At 40.6% G+C, this 22179-nt stretch overlaps 8 protein-coding genes across 8 annotated transcripts; 6 read left to right on the top strand and 2 right to left on the bottom strand.

The window, feature by feature from the left end:
- Positions 1–228: 228 nt before the first annotated feature.
- On the bottom strand, positions 229–2075 carry SS1G_06514 (hypothetical protein; the record flags this gene model as incomplete). The annotated part of the gene is made up of 2 exons (XM_001592224.1): positions 229–1428; positions 1707–2075. 2 exons carry the CDS (start codon positions 2073–2075, stop codon positions 229–231), a joined length of 1569 nt encoding a protein of 522 aa, XP_001592274.1.
- Positions 2076–2939: 864 nt separating this feature from the next.
- On the top strand, positions 2940–4385 carry SS1G_06513 (predicted protein; the record flags this gene model as incomplete). Its single annotated transcript, XM_001592223.1, has 1 exon — positions 2940–4385. One exon carries the CDS (start codon positions 2940–2942, stop codon positions 4383–4385), a length of 1446 nt encoding a protein of 481 aa, XP_001592273.1.
- An 813-nt stretch (positions 4386–5198) lies between these two features.
- SS1G_06512 (hypothetical protein) lies at positions 5199–7306 on the bottom strand (the record flags this gene model as incomplete). Its single annotated transcript, XM_001592222.1, has 3 exons — positions 5199–5851; positions 6002–6147; positions 6516–7306. 3 exons carry the CDS (start codon positions 7304–7306, stop codon positions 5199–5201), a joined length of 1590 nt encoding a protein of 529 aa, XP_001592272.1.
- A 790-nt stretch (positions 7307–8096) lies between these two features.
- SS1G_06511 (hypothetical protein) lies at positions 8097–8378 on the top strand (the record flags this gene model as incomplete). The annotated part of the gene is made up of 1 exon (XM_001592221.1): positions 8097–8378. One exon carries the CDS (start codon positions 8097–8099, stop codon positions 8376–8378), a length of 282 nt encoding a protein of 93 aa, XP_001592271.1.
- A 4226-nt stretch (positions 8379–12604) lies between these two features.
- SS1G_06510 (hypothetical protein) lies at positions 12605–14328 on the top strand (the record flags this gene model as incomplete). Its single annotated transcript, XM_001592220.1, has 2 exons — positions 12605–12881; positions 13001–14328. 2 exons carry the CDS (start codon positions 12605–12607, stop codon positions 14326–14328), a joined length of 1605 nt encoding a protein of 534 aa, XP_001592270.1.
- Positions 14329–14892: 564 nt separating this feature from the next.
- SS1G_06509 (predicted protein) lies at positions 14893–14982 on the top strand (the record flags this gene model as incomplete). Its single annotated transcript, XM_001592219.1, has 1 exon — positions 14893–14982. One exon carries the CDS (start codon positions 14893–14895, stop codon positions 14980–14982), a length of 90 nt encoding a protein of 29 aa, XP_001592269.1.
- A 1010-nt stretch (positions 14983–15992) lies between these two features.
- On the top strand, positions 15993–16163 carry SS1G_06508 (predicted protein; the record flags this gene model as incomplete). Its single annotated transcript, XM_001592218.1, has 1 exon — positions 15993–16163. One exon carries the CDS (start codon positions 15993–15995, stop codon positions 16161–16163), a length of 171 nt encoding a protein of 56 aa, XP_001592268.1.
- A 1669-nt stretch (positions 16164–17832) lies between these two features.
- Positions 17833–19487, top strand: SS1G_06507 (hypothetical protein; the record flags this gene model as incomplete). The annotated part of the gene is made up of 2 exons (XM_001592217.1): positions 17833–17965; positions 18181–19487. The coding sequence occupies 2 exons, from the start codon at positions 17833–17835 to the stop codon at positions 19485–19487; spliced, it is 1440 nt and encodes a 479-aa protein (XP_001592267.1).
- Between the last annotated feature and the right edge of the window lie 2692 nt (positions 19488–22179).

Below are 22179 nucleotides of genomic sequence, written 5' to 3'. Positions count from 1 at the left end.
AAAATTTTCTTCCACCCTCTCAGATGTCAACCATCCATCTGCTATTTTACACCTCACCTCTGCCCCTTTCCCAAGATCCGAATAAAACTCCACGGAAGTCCTTTTCCTTCCCTTCCAAGTAAAAAAATTGTGTATCCCGTCAACTCCGTTTATTTCCCTAGTCCAATTGTACAAGAAGTGAACCAAAAACACCATGATTAAGCCAAGTACGTATCGTGGTTAAAACTGTTATTGCTCCAACTCTCCTTCTTCATGCTGCTCCTCCGCGTCAATGCCACCATCAGTTTCGGCAGGAGCAGTTTTAGGTTCAAGTTCGGAATCAAGCTCAACATCTTTTTGAGCATCATCCTTATCATTTTGTGTAGTATCTTGGCTCTCGTCCGGCACTGTTTTGTCCTCATTTGGAGGCTCGGAGACATCCGCAAGAGTTTCAGAGCTAGTGTCTTGTGTTCTTGCTCGCTTTGCTAGCGGTGCCTCGTCTATTTGTTCATCTGCCTTGCGTTTCGGGCTCGTTTTCATGTCATGATCGATATTTGACGAAGAATCATTTGAGGAATTAATTTGGTCGTGGCTTGAAAGATCATTGGCTGCTGCTTTTAAAGGAGCATCATCTGTTCCAGAGGTAGGCGAAGGTTGAGCACCATCAGTCGTTAAAAAGTTGGGTGGCTTGCTATCTGAATGTCCATTTTCCGTCTTTTCAGTTGGTTGATCTTTATGGGCATCAGGATCTGACCGGGAGTTATTATCCGAACCATTTGTGCCATTCCCATGGACATAGCCATTTCCATTTTCCTTCTGAGCCTGCTCCGGGTTTCCAGCAGGACCAGCACCGTTCAGTTCCTCTTTCCCACTCGAAGCATGTAAATATTTGGCAGCCGTATTTCCGGGCTGGTCTTGATCCGTGATCTGAAAAGGACTATTGCTTAGGAATTTATGTAAAATAAGCCCAGCTTCAACAATCTTAGGTTCAGTGCCCCCAAGGTGCTCCCACCAATCTCTGCCATTTATTCGGGGTATTTCAACTTTTTTGGCAGTCGCTGCAAACAAAAGAGTTGTAATCGCAATGGTCCTGGCACTTGTCGTGAGACCTAATGTTGAATGATGTGTGTCGCAGATTAATGCCCATGTGTAATTCCGGAGTTCTTTGATAATTGCAGACTCAATACCAACATGTGTAAATTCCTCAAAGAAGTTCACCAGGTATTTCAGTGGAGATGTCGCAGAAAGGTCGAAACATAATAATTCCAGCATAAGTTCCTCATACATAAGAATACTGTCACGCCAACGCCAGTACTCTTTAGAGCTGGCATCAACTTCGAGTTTCGGATTCTTCTGAGCAACCTTAATACAAGCGAAAATGAAAAGTTTCGTTCCTCGTATGGTTTCTTCAGTTTTCGTCGCCAGGAATAGAGCCGTCGCTGCAATTTCCTGATAAGAATTGATTAGTATCATTGCTCTAGCAGAAGTATAGCAAAACTAAGCAAACAAGACTCAAGCAATCAGAATCGCAATACCTGAACTTGCAATTTCGATTTGAAGCGGAGGAAAGTTTGAGTTAAAAGTATGATGTAAAGAACAATGACTCTTCATAATTTAGAGATAGAGTAAGAACTTACATAGTGATGAATCCCTGTGCAGCCCTTCTTATCTAGGACCATGCTTCTACGCATGTAAAAGCGGTGGAAGTAGAGACTTGCGACACTCACAGTGGTCATGGGAATGTGTAGCATGTTTCCAATTGATGACATGAAAGAAACTCCTTTTGCTCTGCGAGTGCGTTCCTCCTCGGGCGAGAGGCCTTCCAAAATGGAGGGAGTCGCTTTAAGCTCCGCCTCAGTAAAGGTCCATTGATCAATCATCTTGCTCGGCATTTCTCGTATTAATGCGTGCTTCGTTCGACGAAGTGGCTGTTCGGGAGATAAATGATGGTTCGAAAATCGCGGAGGCGAAGGAACTGCCGGTGGTATGTATTTTTCGGTTATAGTTGATGTGCAAGAAGAGGGAGGTCGAATGCGGTTTGAATGATCACCCGGGAATTCAAAATCTGCGACAAGATATGGACCTGCGGTGGTCATAGGATTGAGGAAGTGCGCTAGATTTTGGATTGTGATGGCGAGGCTGTTGTTAAACGTTCAGTCCTCGTTTGTCTATGGAGAGGTTGCACTTGGCTGAGTTTGCAGGGTTGTTTTGTAGCTGCGCGTTGAAAGTAGGACGATTCCAATTGTGCTATTGTTGAGCTCATTATTGATTGGATTTGTCACAATAGCAAAGGATTCTAGACAAGATATTATTCAAAATCGCGATAGCTAGCCGTATCTTAGCGCCGTTGTGATAATACACGTGATGACGTGACAAATCCAGCCGCGTTTCTCCACGTCTTGATTGATCTTTTTTTATCTTCATTTCTCTACGTTCACCTCTCGTGGTAAGTACATAGGTAGGTAATACAGGCATAAATTGCTGTAAAGTATTTTCACGTCAGATTCTATCTTCTACTACAATTCACCGCTCATATACCGGAAGACTGGACAACCCACATTCCGTAAGTATAGCTGCGCCCTTTGGATCAACATTCTTCAACATATGTCGACGGTCACGTCGCCTCGTCAGTTCCATGCCGATTGTCTGGGTAGGGCGTGTCTAGCACAGAACTCTGCCAGAATGACTCTTGCGAAACGGAGGATGATCAGCAAGGTTTTAAGCATAATTCCTTTTCTGTACAATTCTATTCTTGTCGGATTGAAGAGCCACAGCGGAAGTACCGCAACATGAGACATTGTTTCCAGAATTTAACTACATATCTACTCAAGCATTCCGATTCTTCATCACGCCAAGCCTTAAAAATATGGCTGGCATGGCGTGCCGCGTGCTAGTTTAAATTCAACAAATCTTCATGTTCTTGTCATCTAGAACTTCTAGAGTTCTCAGCATCCAACATTATGATTCTATCAAATCTATTCACAGCCTTTTTAAGCATTGCTTCAGTCTCTGCGTCTCAATCGTTCGGTGCCAGTAATTTCGATGGGATCAATGAGCCTTCCAAGCGTGGAGAGACATTGCCTCGTGATGGAGGCTTTTTCAATTTGGGAAGTGTTCCGTCGGTATCAACTAATGCTGGGATATATGAAAACTTTGGATGTTTCGAGGATGGCGTTCGTGGTAAACCTTTGGCTTCTCCTCTCCTTAACCTAACTGGAGCCCCAGCGGAGACAATTCAAAGTTGTGTAAATGCTTGCTCTATCTCGGGACAAGATGGAATACCATACACCTATGCCGGCATAGAACCTGGGTCTTGTTGGTGCTCCAATTATATTTTTATACTGGCCGTTAGAAGCTCTCCGTTTTGTCTATCGAGTTGCCCATCTACTTCCGGCAAATATTGTGGCGGTACTGTGAATGGAATACTTTACATGCAGATATACGAATTAAAACAAGGGTCTGGGAATTTCAATCCCACTTCGACGACATCTGTAACAACGTCAGCTTGTTCTTCGTTGATTTCTTCCATCGAATCATCCAGCTTAATGCCCCAGTCGGAATCTACAACTAGTACATTGACAGTTTCCGAACCACCCACCGAGACCTCTTCCTCGGCCACGTCTCCAGCTCCTGATTTTGAGGTTCCCCCAAACCCTGAATCGAAAGCCAAACCCAAGGGTAAACTCCACCGTCGCCAACTCGGACCCATCCCAGAAAACTTCCTCGAACCACCCGGCCGCCCAGATTTTATCAAAGAATTCCCCGAGAAAAATACCAATAAACCATTTCCCCCACCCTTCGACAGACTAAAAGATCCTATCGATCCAGCTACGGGTAAAAAGATCCCTCCCAAAAAACCAAGATATAGTCACTCGAAAATTAGTTTGAGAAAAAGACCAAGTTTGAAGGATATTGGTTTGTTGCAAGATGGTCGTGTGGCTGAGAGTTTAGACCAGACTAAAAATGCTAATGATAACGAAGAGATAAAAAGAAAAGCAAAATGGAAGAAAATAATCGAGAAGAAATATGAAAATAAACTTCGTCTTCAAGGGTCACCTAAAGCGTACATGGAAATGGAGGAGACGATGACGAGGAGCAGGAGAAAGGGACAGGCTAAGGATGTTATGGAGGAATGGGAAAAGAGGATTTTTATGGGGTTGGGGAGGGGAAAAGCGGAGGGTGGAGATGGGAATCGGGAAGAGGTGGTTGTCGATCCTACGTTGAGAGAGGATGCGATTATCAATCGGGTGCTTTTGGGGGAGGGGGATCGGGATGAAGGGGATGAAGAGGAAGATGGAGAAGAAGGAGAAGAAGAAGAAGATGGTAGGATATGGAGGAAATGGGGTGGGCAGAAGTGGAGTGGAGGGAAGAGGGAGGGGGGAAAGATACATTTGGAGAGGAAGTGAGGAGGCTTTGACAAGGTCCGCGTGTATGACCTTTTACTTCGCAGCAGTGATGTCTGAAGTTTAAAGTCAAAGAAAGATACGCAGACAGAAAATCCATCGATGATGCATGATTTGATACTGCTGGGATAGGTGGGTATTTTTTTATTCCATAAAAGGAATGGCATGTTTAGGGTTAAGGGGTGGGAGTAGTCGTTTGTATGGAGTATGTTGGTTTGACTTTTACTTTATTATTGATTGCGCTATTGATTTGCTAGTAGTTAGCTGGAAAATTTAAGATGTAGGTTTAGTCATATTATTCATTCATTCATTCAAATTGATATCAACCAACCATTCACAAATAATAACCCAAAAGAAGATCTAAAAAAAAAACTCAATACTATTTTCTATCCAAGTATGTATGGTATGCAGGTATCTAAGATGTATATTCATATACGCTAAGAAGGAGTGTTATTCCATTCCCATTCCAATCCCATCCAATTCAATCCAATTCAATCCAATCCGTCCATTCCCATCCATTTCAATGCAATTCAATCCAACCCCAATAAATCTCCAAGGCAAGAATGTTAACTCGACTATCTGTAAAAGTAGTACTCATGATCCATGCACCCCATGTATCCGCCCCACCCAACTAGATAAATTACCACTCTACTCCAATTGTTTCTGAAATGCGACTTTCCCATTCCCATCCCCATCCCCATCTGCTTCCTGTACAAAAATGCTCATTTATCCTTTGATGCTCCGCCCTTTATATTCCAATCCATTCAATCCAATCAAACCCCTAGCCCATGCCACCGTTACTCGCTGCAATCTCTCTCACCCAGCGAATTTCCTAAATCCCTCCACCCCCAGAGTAGGAACCTCCACCCACTTTAAATTCGGTACCCCCTCTGTTCTTCTCCTATCAACAAAATTATTGCATTCCCCCACAATTAATCCCCATTCCGCTAATGCCCTTCCAGCATATTTAGATCTCGTGAATCTATCTATGCCTGTGAGTTTTGGATCCTGGGGTGATACTTCAGTGCTCATTCCTGGGACCCGAGCGGCAAGCCATGCATGCGCTGGAGCAGGAAGACGTGGTGGTGTGAGTTTTCTGTCATTTGCACTATTGGAACCAGCTGGTCCTTTTGGGGCGCTACCAGTTTGAAGAATCGAGTGTACTTTTTCAAAATTCTGAGCCCATTCCAAAGAAAATTTAAAGCTATAGGCACGATGAGAGGCTGTAGCTGGAGGAGTTTCGCTATCACTTGAACTTTTTGAGTTAAGGGTGGGTCTGGTTCTTGCGACAGATGTAGCTTTTCTTGCTTCCTCAAGCGCTTTCTTTTCAGTTCCAGCTTTGACAGATGTGGAGGGAGGAGAAGTCGTCTCAGGCGAAGGAGATAAAGATGGGATTATTCTACCCATAAATGTCCATCGTCTCTTGCTTGGGGTTGTTGTTTCGCTGGGCAATTTCGGAGTTTCATTTTCTTTGCTTTCCAGTTGTGTTAGATCACCTAGAAGAGAATGTCTCTTGTATGCGTTGCCTGGCTTCTGAGGTAAATTGGAAGGGTTGTTAGTTGTCATTAAGCCATCGAATCCAAGGAAAAGACTTGGCGCAGGCATTTGTGTATCATTACGGATGATAAGTAGTCGTCGCCCAGGTGCTGGAAGACAGGGTGTGGTGGAAGGAGGAAGGAGATCTGAACTCTCCGCTGTTTGTTTGAGAAAGAGATAATTTGCCCAGGTACCCTTAATCCGGGAGCAAACAACGCCAAATATTTTTCTGTGTTTTTATTAGTTACTACGTTATAAAATAAATCAATAATAACTCACGTATCAAGTTCAGAAGCCTCCCCCTCCTCTCGACATAAGCGCCAACATAACAGGCGCATATAATATGCCCGAACCATAGGACACCAATGATTAAAGAACTTATCAAAAGTTTCCTCGGTCAATAGCCACTCCAAACATAGTACCTCTTTTCGAGACTCATTATTTGTGACAAGATTCCAAGCAGAGTAGAGGAAGGCAAATACGCGGATTTCCGACATGCTATTTTGACTCTCCAGCATCTTCCTGCACACATCGAACCAGAAACGCCAATCAATAAAATCGTCTTCAAATTCGTGAGCGTGGTGGAATCGAACAAACAATGAAAGTGCTTCATCCATGAAATCGCACAAAACGAAACATGCATTGTGGTCATATAAAGAAGTCCTCTTTGCCGAAGCTTGCATCATCTTACCGAAAGCATTCGCAAAAGTCATACGAGCAGGCTCAAAATCGGCAGGTCGCTCGGAAAGGAAGTCTCGAAGAAGCATAATCAAGCGATTCTCGGCCATTAATCTAGCAGAATTGGTTGAAGGCAGAGGTAATGCGGCAGCGGAGGCATCAGCACCTGCGAGTACGTCATCAAAGGTGATTGGAAATGGTTCACTGGCTGGTTGACGATGAATTGTAGCATCCAGAGCTGTCAAAATCTGGGCTTGAACTAGGACAAATCCTGGCGCACGTGCTTTGATCGCAAATGAAAGGTCTAAAGGTAAAAATTCCTCAGCCAAAATATGATAATGCTTCGAAAACACATAGAAAAGATCACTATCCCGTCCACACCATCGAGCAGTCCATGGGCCGTACCAAGGAATCTTAGAAATTAGGATGGACAAGGCAGGCTTTTCCCGAAGCTGATTGGTCATTGTCATCACCGACGTCCAACCCAATGCTCGAACATGTGGTGGAAATGCGGCAGCAACTTCTTCAGTTTCTACTTTGTTAGGTCGCTTTGGTAAACCTAACTCGTCGACAACACGTTTTAAAATGTCAGTCGGTATCTTCCATATTCGAACCAGAATTTCTGCAATGCCAGGCACAAAAAAGAAAGCATAGGCCACAGCCTTTCCACAAAATGTGACCAAACTTGCAGGAGCATGTCTGAGTGACATTTTTGCAACAACGAAATGCATCTGGGATGTTAGATTTTGTATGAACAAATTCCTGACATTGTGATAGACAGACTCGGCCAGGAATTGAGATCCAGACGAGTTTAGCGAGCTCGATGATTTCCTCCCTCGTATGGAGGTGCGCTCAGTACGTTCGGGAGATCGGCTTGGAGACCTCTCCGAAAGGGGGGAGAATTGCGATGGACCAAGCCTCCATTCTGGCCTTGTCATAATCATCACAATAGCTTCAAGCAAAACCGGGCGATCTACGCCAGAGACAATCTGGTTTGCACGCCCATCTAGTACTTCTAGAAGTCCCACCCACCACTTATTAAATATATTGATTCTCCTATCAATATCTTCAGGCCGCAGACATCTGTTGGAAGGATGATTGGCATTGTTTCGAAGGAACGGCAATAATGTAGAGCGAACGACGTTGGTTTTTAAAGATAATGATTTGGATAGAAACTTTGTGTAGTCGTTTTCCAACCCTCGAAAAGCCTGCCATAGTTCATCTCGTTTTCTTGGCGTCTCAACACTGAGAAGCTTTTCTGTCGAGAAATCCGTCGGTAATGGCGGAACCTTATCAGTTGAAGTCCTCGGGGTCGACCTATTGTCTACTGAGCTACCTGGTAGACTGCTGGTGGATGAATTAACCGAATTGAGGCTTGTGAAATTCCCCAATATACTCTGCGGCCGCTGCCTGATCTTTCGAAGAGTGGAATTCCTTTTCACTTGAGGTGGTTTCGAAGGGCTGTCGGTATCCTCAACTGTGTGGTCGAATTTCGCGGGAATGGCCGAAGGAGCAGCAAGCGTCGTAGCCGCCGTCTTTAACGGGCCTTCATTCCTTCCATCCTCTTCAATCTGTTTTCCCGATTTTCGATTACTTGGAGATGGCGATCTTGAGGATGATGAGATCCAAGACTTGCGTGCAAACGTAGCAAAAGTTTCCGATACAGACTTCGTCTTTTCGCGGGAAGCTTTAGAAGTCTGTGACACTGGAATTGCTTCATCTGACGTTGAGTTGGCATATTCAGGAGCTGAGCTTCCCTCAGGAGATCCCTTCACTTTTTGAATCCAAGACTTTGGACGTGCCACCAGTGATTTTCTCCTCCCAGACCTTTCATTTTTTGGCTTCTCCTCCTTCGTAAGTCGATTAGTCGTTTTCCCCTCTCGAATTGAACTTGATTTCGGCGATGGTGTTACTATTTGCGGCGCAGGAAAAGATGGGGTGCTGGCGGCAGAGTTTAGTCTATGTAACTCCCCTTCATCATAATCGGTACTGGGATCTTCAATGGTTGGTAAAGTACTGAAACTCGCAGATCGTGGAAGTTCTGTGTCGTTATGGATGGAAGAATTCTTGTAGTCAATGTTGACTAAATCCGGAATATTGGAAGAAGAGTGAGAACGAGGGAAGGCGGGATTCGATTCGAAGATCGAAGGCATCGTCAAGGTAGAACCATGCATTGCCGCGACACTGCGGAGAGCAGATATATGTAGAAGAATTTAAGTGAACATTACAATTCCTACAGTGAAGATTCCAAAAAACAAACGAGTGTCATATAGTCGCCCGTTCTCTGACCTGCAGAGGCGTTGACTGATTGATGAGGCTGAATAAATTTCCCAAAAAATAAAATAAAAAAAGATTTTCGTTCTGAATGGGAATGTTTTTTTTTCAAAACTGGGTAGGTGAGGTAAGGTTGAGGAGGAGGTAAGGTCAGGTCAGGTCAGGTCGTAAGTCTTTTCCCGTTTCACAATCTTCGAGAATTTTAAACGATAGTGGGAATTCTTTCTTTTTCGTAGGAATCAAATCTGTAGAGAGGAGAAAGCGATTGAGTTTGATTTGAAGGTACAAAGTACAAAGTATTGTAATTCCTTAAAATTCGTATAAATTAATGTGAAGGTGGTGGTAAGATGGGCTTTCTCCGGGATTGTCGCAAATTAATTAACTACGATATACAGTAGAAATGACGATGTTGTATTGTACGAGAGAGTTGCATGCACAAACGAGTGTCGAGATTTATGTAGATTTCTCTGTTGGAGATATATAATGGTTGAGATGTGATGTGATGGGGGATGTAGAAAAGGAGGAGCGTATCTACGAAGGAGGATGTATGTGTGTATGTGCGACAATGATGAGATAAAATAAATGCAGGAGAGAGGAAGAAGGAAGTGAGGAGAGAGAAATAAAATAAAAATTCCTCAAATTAAAATACAATGATTCAATCAATTAAGAAGAATTTAGAAAGGGAAAAAAAAAAGTTGGGTTGATGGATGAATGGATCGAGTGAGTGAGTGGTTGATTAATCAGATTGATAGTGGTGGAGTTGGAGTTGTTCAAGTGAGGCTGGGATTAATTGAGGGGATGAGTTCTATTGGATGTGTTCTTCCTACGAGTATCGAGAGTATCAAGAGTATCTACCTACTGAGTTAAGACGGTTATTGAGGATGTCCTAATTGGTCAAAGGAAATCAACAGTGATGCAACACAGCATCAGCGTACATCAGAAAATATCCTCGAGTATGGGAAAGATAAATCCATTAAATTATTTTAACTTTCAAGGGTTTAGAGAAATAACCAAAAATACCTCGTTACCGGCACTCAGTATACCTAAGTCCGAGCACAAATGGAAAAGTTTATTCTAGTGAGTGTTCCGTGTTCTAAATATTCCACATACTAATTATTCCTTGTGCGGCTATAGCTAGGTAGTATCTAGTAGATATATAATTCTACTTGGGTATGAAATTAATAGGCAGGATCTAGGTTCACCATATCTAGACATGGACATATACGACGTATACATATACATGCAATTGGTACCTTTTATAAATGTCTATCATGATAATATATACGTGCAACAATTCTCCTACGTATACCATATACAGGTAGGTACTTATTACTCCATCTACCCAACCCAAAGAGGGGTCATCATTGAAGAAACAAGTACGAAACGTCAAATACCGTATTGAATGTGCCGGCACGTACTTGCAATTCTTTCATCCCACCTCTCCTCCCTTCACTGCCCCCTTCCCTTATCCTGCTGCGCAATAAATTCATACCGAGCAGCCAATCAAGTGGAATCAACCAATAGAAATCTATTTATAGTGACATGTATCGTTACGTACGTACGGAGTACATATTACTTGACGTTCATTACTCTACCTTGTTCCGCCTATGATTCTGCATGTGCTTGTTAGATATATGCAGGCAATGCAGACAGGTAATAAGAAGCGCAGGCAGGCGTTGAACCATCATGACAGATATAAAGTGGGCGATAATTGTGCAATAGCACAGCTTGGAAAGAAATCCCTAGCCAAGGCGGTAATATGCTGTGCTCTTCAAAGTTTCCTATTTGCCCCTTAATCATAAGAAACATGGGTCGAGCTAGGTATTCCCTCTCCTCTTCCCTCTTCCTCTTCCTCTTCCCTCAAATGCTTCATCGCCCATAAAACGTCTTTCCCAAAACTCCCATCCGCTCCCTGTTTTCGAATTCCAACTTAAACACCTTTACTCCATATAATCGTTCCTTTTGTGGGTACATATATGTACCTCATCGGGTCAGTCGGATTGATAACTGTATAAATCTCACCGAGAGATTTCGAATTCCTGAAATCCTTGAATCTTGTCAGAAGCGAAAGAGATCATTACGAAAAATGTTCCGCGCTTGTGGAAATACATACCTAGGTACTCGTCGTAGTACTGTTGGTATTGTGGATTTGGTGGAGCCATTTCCAACTTGCTCTTGGATGCAACAATAAATTCGTAGATCATGAAATTCGGCTTACAGGGGAAATCCCATATCCGAGATTTGATGCTCACTGAAAAAGATAGGTATCGGAAGATTTTGAAAGATGATGATTTTGTAGATATTTACCACTATCAACATATGAATGCCCAAGTGGTTTTAGATCTCTCGTCTCTCAGACTTCGATAATGGTTATTTCTCGAAATTGCCAATTACTTCTATAAGATATTTTCCGAAATATTTACTCAGAATTTAAGAGTAAGGGGTTGGTTAGTCGTAGCCTCCACATCAAAATCACAGCTCCCAAATTGCTGGACCTTTTCCAAAAAGGAGCTCCTGCATACCGCCTGCATACCGTTGTGGTAGAAGTACATAAGCTCCAAGGTATCCCAAAACTTGCATGTCTTACATCGTATGTATGCTTTCAAAGCCACCACCAGATTGTGCACAGTTCCTATATTTCCTTTCTGCATGTCAAACCTGCCATGCTTATCGTAATAGGAACGTGGATACAGCTGCTTGGTTTCCTTCATGCAATCATTCGTTGTCTTTTTTCTCTTTTCAAAAAGTAATCGAGATGTATTGACTGCTATTCGAATCACAAACGAAGTAAAGTTAAACAATAAACTCAAAGGTTGGAAATTGCAATGTGGTGCTAAAAAGGTCTATCGAATTGATGAAGTCCTTCCGAGAACTCATCTAGTAGGACCAGTACTGATATACCTACTTTCCTCGATCTGCAATCATATATAGAAGAGTAAAGGCTACCTAGTATATATACAAGATCCAGGGGAGTACAGTTCTGGTTGTTTTCACCCACAGCCTTATCAACAAAAGTCATCTTGGCTTCAGATGTGGCTGGCGATTAGGTTCACGATTGGCTAATATTCTCCGCGCGGATAGAAAACTCTCTTCTGTTGAATTAATTCTCCATTCATTATGATTACTCGTATATGGAAAAGAATGATCTTCTTGAGACAGCGTCACTTTACTTTACCTAAACCCGTGATTAGGATCTTGGATGGAAATGATAGTTAGGAATAATCTAGGTACCTCTCTCATAAGACTATAAAAACAATGAATAACTAAAACATAGTTTTTCCAATCCGCAATAGCACTAAAACGATAGACTTTAAATCCTAATTCATTGTGGTGATCTCAATTCATACACTACTTTAAATAGTTATTAGAAGAACTCTTTTTTCATTAATAAAATTCTGAATAGACTTTCAATTTCTCAACTTCCTATCCAAGACCTCGGGAAAATACTATGGTAGAATTGACAAGGCTAATAAGTTACCTAATAGTTTTTCATCCACCGATCGTCATATGGTAGCCTTGCATGCAAGGCTGTGAATTTATACGTCAACTAAATTATTTTGAGGCTAGCTTATTAGCATGTCAACCAACTTAACACGCACATCGACCACCGCATCCTAACATTTTCCCTACAACTACTGACAATTACGATCTCATATTATCTTCGTAATTTGAAAAAACTCTTCCTCCATTTACTTCGTTGCATTCGAGATATCAAGCATCTGAAAGACATCATCATGGACACACTTCCCCCCGAGCTTCTTACTCTGATTCTTGAGAAGAATGTCGACATGTGCCGCTGCGATAAAAATACCGTTCTGAATTTGCGATTAGTCTGCCAAGCGTTTAATAAGATTTTGAAGCCCTCAATCTTCAAGACGATTCAACTGGAGTTCACGCGATTCATTCAATTCCGGGATATTGATGGCTATCCAGATCGATTGGAGACGCTCCAAAATATAACCTCATTGCCATCCTCCATCAATTTAGATATGATGGTAGTAAGAGATCCAGGTACGCGCCAATCGTTTCACTCAGGCATATCATCTTATATCAGCATTGGGCATCGTATATTCCTGATCGCGTCTTGTCGTTTCTCTCAGAAGGCATTCTCCAGCTAACACAGTCACTAGATGAAATCGACCGTCTTAAAGATGCCTTCGATACTATTGTCTCTAGGGTTCCTGAAATGGCGGACATGATTGAGTCTCTTCGAAATTATTGCCTTCACGCAGATACGTTTACAGAGGAGGACTACAGTCGTCTCATTCGCAGGATCTTCCATAGTGGTCCACAGATAACCCGAATTAAGCTCAGCCTACCATTCCAAGTCGTCGGCAGTTCTTCCATGACAACAACAAGATTATTGGCACACACTCTAGCATGTGCGGCAAATCGCCCCGAGGAACACTTAAAAATTGATACAATGGTCTTGGATCACGTCAGTGACAAAACAATCAACAACATATTCAATGTACCTATTGATGTCGAAAATGCCTTCAAGACATTCGAAAATTTGAAAAGTCTAGTGATATCTTTCAAGAGGCAGGAGGATGAAGTAGGGATGCAAGCGATTTTTGCTAGGAATATTTGGTTGTTAATTCGAAAAGCACAGGGTTTGGAAAGCTTATGTTTGATCGGGTCGAATGTTGCGAGGAAGAAGAGTAGAAGAAACTCCAGCCGCTTGGATTTTATGGAATGGTCAATGCAGTTCCCTTTCTATTATCCCAGCGCAGGACCTGTCCTCAATAACTTGAGATTTTTGGAATTAAAGCGGTTGGATATAGACCCTGACCTGTTGTTCATTTTGATCAAGGAGAATTGCCGTTCCTTAACGGAATTATACTTGATCGAGGTCTCGTTGAAAGTCTTTGGTTCGGTTGATAAAGGGAATATTAGTTTATGGGTAGGTCACCCGAATGGCAACCCGCCTAAGCGTGAGAAAGGCATATGGCTTGCTCCAGCTCTACGAGAAATTGAAGATCTCAAACTCAAAATCCTTCGAGTTAGTAGCCTGGGTTACGATGATTACGATCCCGATCCTGATTCGGTAAATCCCAATTACGACCTTGACGATCCTACTGCGCACAATCGATCTCTTGAACAGAGGTTTGTGGAAGCTGTACTTGGTACAAAGGCTCCGCCGACCTTGGAAGCACCTCTTTCAGATACCTCTCTTGACATCAGGGATATCAATGGAAAGGAACTTGATATTAGAGTCGACCCGGATAATTACGATGCTAATACTTATCAAGTGAATCACAACACAACATCAATTTATAAAAGATCCATCGATGGTGTCTTTTACAATCATACTGAAGGGGCATTGAGAGAATTGCAAAAGATAATTGACGTGGCGGATAGAGGAATGTTGTTAATTTCCAGAGGGATCGAAAGAAGCCAAGCCTTGATTGTCGACCATTCTTCTGGCTCCATCATCGACCCCTCAGCTAACACATGAGCACTGCCAAGAGAGAATGGACTCCTCATATGGTTATTTCAGTTCACAGACCGTAATTAGCCGACTATTGATACTACACTTTACTTTTAAAGTACTTGAGTAATTTACGACGTTACTATCGAGGGGCAAAATCTGCTTGCAATCTTTTCTGGACTTATAGCTTCACTCAACGAATGCTGAACACTGAGATTAGACTGATCTTCAGCCTGAGCCATGCTCTCTATGCTGGGTTGTCATCAAGTTAGGTGGTGAAATGGGGGTGCAGGTTAAATTGTCACATTTGACACCTTAAGCGCTCAATTTGTTCCTCCAGCTCACAAAACGATGTTATGCTACGGGAACTTGCGAGGGATATCACAAACGGTAGAAGACTCAAGCACCCACTCTTGTGTTCCATGCGTATGCCTATTAGTTGGTTTCATCCTTTTTACACTATTGGTCAAGTCAAATTTCGATTCAAGCAAATTCACTCGTTGTCCTGCACAAATTCCATCACTTTACCCTCGTGGCAATACGCGGCGATTGTTCAAAAGTATTCTAACATTTGAATAATCCCCCTCAAATATGATATCATTTCCTCCAGTATGGGATGTTGATGTTGATGTTGTCTCGTCGACAAGTGCACTACTTTGCTGGGGTGCTATTGCAATGTAATCCCACCTACCATCACCAGCTTATATTCCTGCTAACATGCTTGGCAGAACGGTTCATTGGCAGAACGGTGCAATGGCTATCGACTAATAGCTCCTCACACGATTTGGCGGAGACGACTTGGTGCTCTAATGCCCAGCTGTTGGAATAGATGAACAAGAGGTTAATATTAGTTAATCGTAGATGGAAACAATCAAATTTGACATAATAATAATAATAACCATTTGATCCATTCATGTTCACTCTAACTCTCATTATTACCTGGAATCTTGTTGGTCCCCTAAGTGAATAGACGAAAGTATTCTTTATTCCTAAATTTCTGTAGAATATACACTTTCCTCTGCCTCGATTTGAGATTAAGTGACTAGTAGTAATATTCTTATCCTGTAGAGACACTTCGGAATAAATTACTTATGTTTTATCTCTTGTTATTTCTTGACTCTCAACTCATGCACAAGAGATCGACGTGTTGTGCCATGTTTATTTAGTTGTGTGTGTTTGTGGGTGAGTAGATGTGATGGATAGATCTGGTGAGTTGGAGGAGAATTGGGGAGATAGGAAGAGGAGAGTTGGGGGAGGGAGAAGGGGAATGGAGATGAAATCTTGGGTGGGGGGTCGCGAGTAATGGCTTTGGGGAAGTATAGAAGGAGTGTTTTTTTTTTGGATGGGAATTTGGGCAGGTGATATGCTTTGAGGTGGGGAGGTTGAAGCGGGGAAGGTGAGGGTGGTGGAGGTGATAGGGTGAGCAAGATGGATGAGGCGTGATTCAGGTTCCTGAAATGGTGGTGGTGGGGAGGATAGGGGTGAAGGGATGAGAGGGGTGAGGTTTGGGTTCCTGGGAAGGTGGTAGTTAGCAGTAAAGGGGATAGGGATAGGGATGGAGATCTGGATCTGAATCTGGATCTAAACGAGGATGGTAGTGGAAAAGGAAAAGCAGATGCGAATACGGGGAAAGATGCGGAGAAATGTAGGAATGATTATTTGACTTTGAATAAAAATCCAATGGAGATATCATGGGTGGTTTAGAGGTATTGCTTAGGGATGAGGATAGGGATGGGGATACGGCTGGGGATGGCTTCGAAACTGGCTTGGATATGGGTACGGGTGTGGGTTTGGGTGTAGAGAAAAATGATAGAGGAGAGTACGGTATCAATAAAGTCGAAGGGGAAAAAGTAATGGGATGAGATAGGATAAGATTGATGAGCTTCTCTTCTCTGTTTCTCTTTTTTTCAAATGATTAGTTTACCATAAGTCTAGTACCCTACTTTTTAGCCACCCCTAATTCCGGCTACCTTTTTACATCAAAAATTGTAATTTTCATCTATTAATAACTTTATGTTACGAGGTTTGCCGTCTATATCACGTGGAAGTGCTCCAGGCTCTCGAGGTAGTTTATAACTAGACGTCAAACAGGGACTTAAAGTAATGACAATAATGCAATTCATAACTAATAGTAGAGTATACTAAATAATTGATTTTGAACATAAAGCTCTATATAAAGGAAATCCATCTTGATTATATAGATCTTTATATTTTAATTAATTAATAAAATTAATATAATTCAATATTGAACTTGTTGATTCTTATTAAATCAATTATATAATATTAATAATATATAAATATCTTCTTATTACTTAGTATAATAGAGATCCAAAACTATTATAACATTTTATAATTAATTAATAGAATTTAATAAAATTTAAATTATAGATTTCTCATAAAGATATTAATAAATTCTGAAACTTTTAGATTTTTTATAATTTTATTAATTGAAATATAAATAATTGAAATTATAATTTTCAATTTATATAGAATTTATATATAAATTTAAAAAATCTTTAAAATTGTTAAAAGGAATGATCTTATATAAGGAATAATAGGAAGTTGATAGAGCAGAACTGAGGTAATATTGGTTTAGTAGTGTCACGATTCATTAATTCACGTGACCTCGAGGACCTTGAGGACCTTTTGGACCTTAGGGTCCCAAGGGTCCTCAAAAGATGATATAGGGTATATAAACATTCATTTAGTCTCGTGGTTAAGGAGCTTCGTGCTCAACTTAGTTATCAATTAGTTTACCTACATTCTACTTGATCTAGTAACGACTTCACTTCCAAGTGAAGACCAGTGATAAAGCCTTAACCCACAACTACCAACCAGACGAAACCTTAGGCAGCCGCTGCCTCCAGTATAGTATCGTTACAAGTAGATCAATCTCTCTTTTAAGTTCTATAGAAGTACGAAGCTCTCTTACAGAGAGCTTCGCACTTTTGTAGAATTTAAAAGAGAGATTGACCTACTAGACCAATATTACCTCAGTTCTGCCCTATCAGTGTTACGACGGATCTCACACACCTAACATCACGTGATTAGCATCATGTGATATGAGGATCCCAGTAGGCTCAGCTGTCCCAGTACAACTGGGACAACTGGGAGCACTGGGACGCATGCCACGATGGTCTATATAATCAAGATGGATTTCCTTTGTATAGAGCTTCGTGCTCAAGATCAATCATTTAGTATACTCTACTATTAGTTACAAATTGCATTATTGTCATTACTTTAAGTCCCTACTTGACGCCTAGTTATAAACCACCTCGAGAGCCTAGAGCACTTCCACGTGATCTAGACGGCAAACCTCGTAACAATCAGCTTCCCACTATTCCCTATATAAGATTATTCCTTTTAACAATTTTAAAGATTTTTTAAATTTATATATAAATCTTATACAAATTGAAAATTATAATTTCAATTAACGTGGTTTATCAGCGAGCGGGCCATATCACCGAGCGGGCCACTTTTACCTCAATTTATATCTTTCAACTTCAATACGCGATTTATCAACAATATATTATGGAATCGAATAATCAAGAAGGTCGAATACTTTTAGCTATCGAAGCTATCAATAAAGACCAAAAATTAAGCATTCGGAAGGCTGCTAAGCTATATAATATCCCGCGTACAAAGATTCAGCGCAGAATAGACGGTATTACCCCTCGTATCGAATCTCGAGCAAATAGTCATAATTTGACCAAATTAGAAGAGGAAGTGCTTATCTAGTATATAATCGATATGGATGAGAGAGGGTTTGCACCTAAATTAAATGATGGAGAAGATATGGCGAATTATATCCTCTTATCTAGAGAGAGCGAAGAAGGTTGGAAAGCTCTGGGCTCAGCGGTGGTGTGAAACGATGTCCAGAATTAAAGACGTGTTTTAATCGCGTTTATGATTTTCAAAGAGCTCTCTGCGAAGATCCCAAGCTTATTGAAGAGTGGTTTAGATTGGTATCGAATATGCGGGCGAAATATGGTATTGTCGATTCCGATTTCTACAATTTCGACGAAACCGGCTTCATGATGGGTATAATATGCCCTGGAATGGTTGTAACTAGTGCTGAACGAAATGGCAGAAGCAAGGCAATACAACCAGGCAATCGAGAGTGGGCTACAGCAATTATATGTGGCAATGGAGAGGGTGAAACTATACCTCCATTTCTGGTAGTTCAAGGACAAGTTCATCTTTCCAATTGGTATACCGAAACCGATTTTCCTGCGGATTGGGCTATTAAACCTACTTCCAATGGATGGACGAATAATGAGACAGGCCTAGAATGGTTAAAGCATTTCGATAAACATACTATTCGTCAAAGAAAGGGCAAATATCGAATGCTAGTATTGGATGGGCACGAAAGCCACGAATCAATACCTTTTCAATCATATTGCAAATCAAATGATATTATATGCCTCAAATTACCACCACATTCAAGTCATTTAACTCAACCACTTAATGTTGGATGTTTCGGTGTACTTAAACGTTCATATAGTTCTCAAATTGAGGAGTTTATCAAGGTATATATCAATCATATCACTAAAGTTGAATTCTTTATAGCTTTCAAAACTACATATCAACAATCATTTACTATTCAGAATATGAAAGCTGGTTTTCGAGGAACAGGTCTAATACCATTCGATCCTCAATCTATACTTTCAAAACTAGATATTAGGATTCGTACTTCTACCCCTCCATCTACCTCCTTGGAACTTACCAACTCCTGGATCTCTCAAACCCCTCATAATCCAACTGAGGCTCTCTTACAATCAACTCTAGTAAAAGCTCGAATAACTCGTCATCAATCAAGCTCTCCTACACCTATATTTGAGACTGTACAAGCTTTAGTTAAAGGTACAGAGAGATTAGCACATGAAGTTACACTTTTGAGTGCTGAGAATCGTATGCTTCGAAAAGCAAATGAGGTATTAAGTAAACGTCGACGCGCTAAAAAAATTCAACTACGTAATAGAGGAGTACTTACTGGACAAGAAGCTGAAGATATATTATCACAACAAAAGGTTGATAATCAGATTCAACGCGACGAGCGTCAAAATGGGGGAAATTTTAATAGGGAATCATCTACTAGTCGATGCTGTAGTAAGTGTGGAAAGACTGGTCATAATTCAAGAACTTGTCAGAATAGTATAATAGATCCTAGATTATTAGATTCTTGATAGTTTCAATCAATTGATTTAATTGTTGTTAAATAATATGGGTTTGAAATGATAAATTGAGGTAAAAGTGGCCCGCTCGGTGATATGGCCCGCTCGCTGATAAACCACGTTATTTATATTTCAATTAATAAAATTATGAAAAATCTAAAAGTTTTAAAATTTATTAATATCTTTATAAGAAATCTATAATTTAAATTTCATTAAATTTTATTAATTAATTATAAAGTGTTATAATAGCTTTGGATCTCTATTATATCAAATAATAATAAAATATTTATATATTATCAATATTATATAATTGATTCTGTTACGTGACGGTTGTTACCCACTAGTGGCTCACGTGCACTAGCCCTTTATATAAAGACCTTCTTACTTAGAATCTTCTTAGTTCTTTAGTTTTAGATTCTAAGTAATTGAATTGACTCCGTTTACGACTTTTCCGTCACAGATTCAATAAAGATTAATAAGTTTAATATTGAATTATATTAATTTTATTGATTAATTAGAATATAAAGATCTATATAATCAAGATAGATTTCTTTTATATAGAACTTTATGTTCAAGATCAATTATTTAGTATACTCTACTATTAGTTACGAATTGCATTATTGTCATTACTTTAAGTCCCTGTTTGACGTCTAGTTATAAACCACCTCGAGAGCCTGGAGCACTTCCACGTGATCTAGACGGCAAACCTCGTAACACTGAGATCCCTTATACTTATACTCATACTCACCCATACTACTGTAACTACCCTAAAGCAGAATGTCTCCAGATGGGATAGTGAGTAGTTATATTCTCACTCGGTATCGGTATGTATTCCCCTCTCATATTTTCAATTTTCATCTAAAAGAGTTTCAAAGATTTGATAGCCTCAAACATTCAACACCAAGTATACGTACTTCAAAGATCAGAAACAAAATTCATCACTCATATAGATAAGTTTGTGGTATATTTAACTCACATAATAAAACCGGTATGCTGTCTCTTACCTTCCCCTCATTCTGCTCCACGTCCTTTTATACCCATATTGCTAACACCTACACACATCAATAGTAAATATAAGATTACATTCCCACCTCTTCAACGCTGTTCTATCCTCACTTCTAACTATTTAGTACTGTTATATATATCACATCCTCATATCAATATCTCACTGCTACAACAAGCAAACTATTTATTTTGGGGTTATTTTCCACCGGCGTAATTAGGAATTTGTTTTGTTTCGCGTTGCGTTGCCTTGAGCTATTTATATAAGTCCTCCCTTTTTTCATTAATATTTCCCACCACAAAAATTATTTCTCCCCCTCCCCTTGCCCCATACTTTTTCTGTTCTATCTACTCTCGTATCTCACATCTTGTGTATCTCACATCTTGTGTATTTCATCTCTCATTGAAATAATCAAGTGATTGACAAGTCGGTATTGGATACCAAACTCTCAATAATCATAATTGCAAAATAGCTTCTTTTTGACTCAAGCTGGATTTTGGGGTTATAGTGCTGCTTATATTGGGGAAGAGGTACGATGGCGATGAGTTATTATAGGTTTATGTTATTTGTGATGGGAACGTTGTTGAGGTGGGTTTATTGGTCTATAATATTTCTTTTTTTCTCTTACTCGTATAAGATTTAACCTCTCATCTAACCCCTTTCTTTTTTCGTTCCTCGTTCTTTCCTCCAATCCCCAATTATCAACACCTCCGCCCTCCCCCACCTCTTCTTCTTTCCACCCTCTCCCACCTTTTCTTCTTTCCACGCTCTCCCACCTCTTCTTCTTTCCACGCTCTCCCTCCTCCTCCTCCTCCTCCTCCTCCTCCTCCTCCTCCTCCTCCTCTCAACGCTCCCCCCCTCTTCCGCATCCCCACGTTCCGTGTCCCGTCCCTATCAAACTCTTATATACGCACATCTCGATCTCTCAGCTCTACTTCCCATCATTCATTCTATTATTCTCTATAATATCTCTATACAATAAACGCTTGAGTTTAGTGTGGATACTTGGGACGGGTGCGGGGTTTGGGGGCGTTGAATTCTTTTTCCCTTTAGGTGTTTCTATAAGTGAGCTTTTGTAGGACTTTGTTTTGAGGGTTTGTTAAGTTTTGAGTTACTTATTAAAGGCTAATATCAATTTTCCATACAAATCCTCAGAAGAATATAAATGTGAGGTGGCCCAATATTGTAAAGGTTGTAAAAGCTGTTGATTCTAACTCTAAAAAGGGTTTTATTCAAAGGGTAAGCTACGTGGATGGCACTTGCTACGTCGCAAGCATAGTGTCCCTGCAACGTCGCTATCTGTAGCGATCGCTACAATAATAGTAATTAAAAGAAATATAAAAAATGAAATCAGAGAGCAAAGAGTCAGATCCACGAAAATTCAACTAGGAAAAAAAATTCAATTAATCAATCAATCAACTAACAAACCAAACAAATACCAGAAAAACACCCCACTCAGGTATCCTTGGCATATACAAATTCTTCATTTATAGTTATAAGTTTACCTATATATTTTGCGGGGTTGTTGAGGGGAATGTGTTGTGCGGTCGGGGAGTTGATAGAGAGCGTAGGAGAGAGAAGGGGATGAATAGGGGAGAGGGAAAAAGATGTGATTGAAAGGGGGAAGATGTATATTATCTATAAGCTTATATACATTCATTTTGTAATGATGTATACCTAATATATATATCTATTGATTAT

This window comes from Sclerotinia sclerotiorum, genomic scaffold (assembly GCF_000146945.2).
Source record: "Sclerotinia sclerotiorum 1980 UF-70 scaffold_8 genomic scaffold, whole genome shotgun sequence".
NCBI classification, from domain to species: domain Eukaryota; kingdom Fungi; phylum Ascomycota; class Leotiomycetes; order Helotiales; family Sclerotiniaceae; genus Sclerotinia; species Sclerotinia sclerotiorum.
This window is presented reverse-complemented; position numbering and strand designations above follow the sequence as displayed.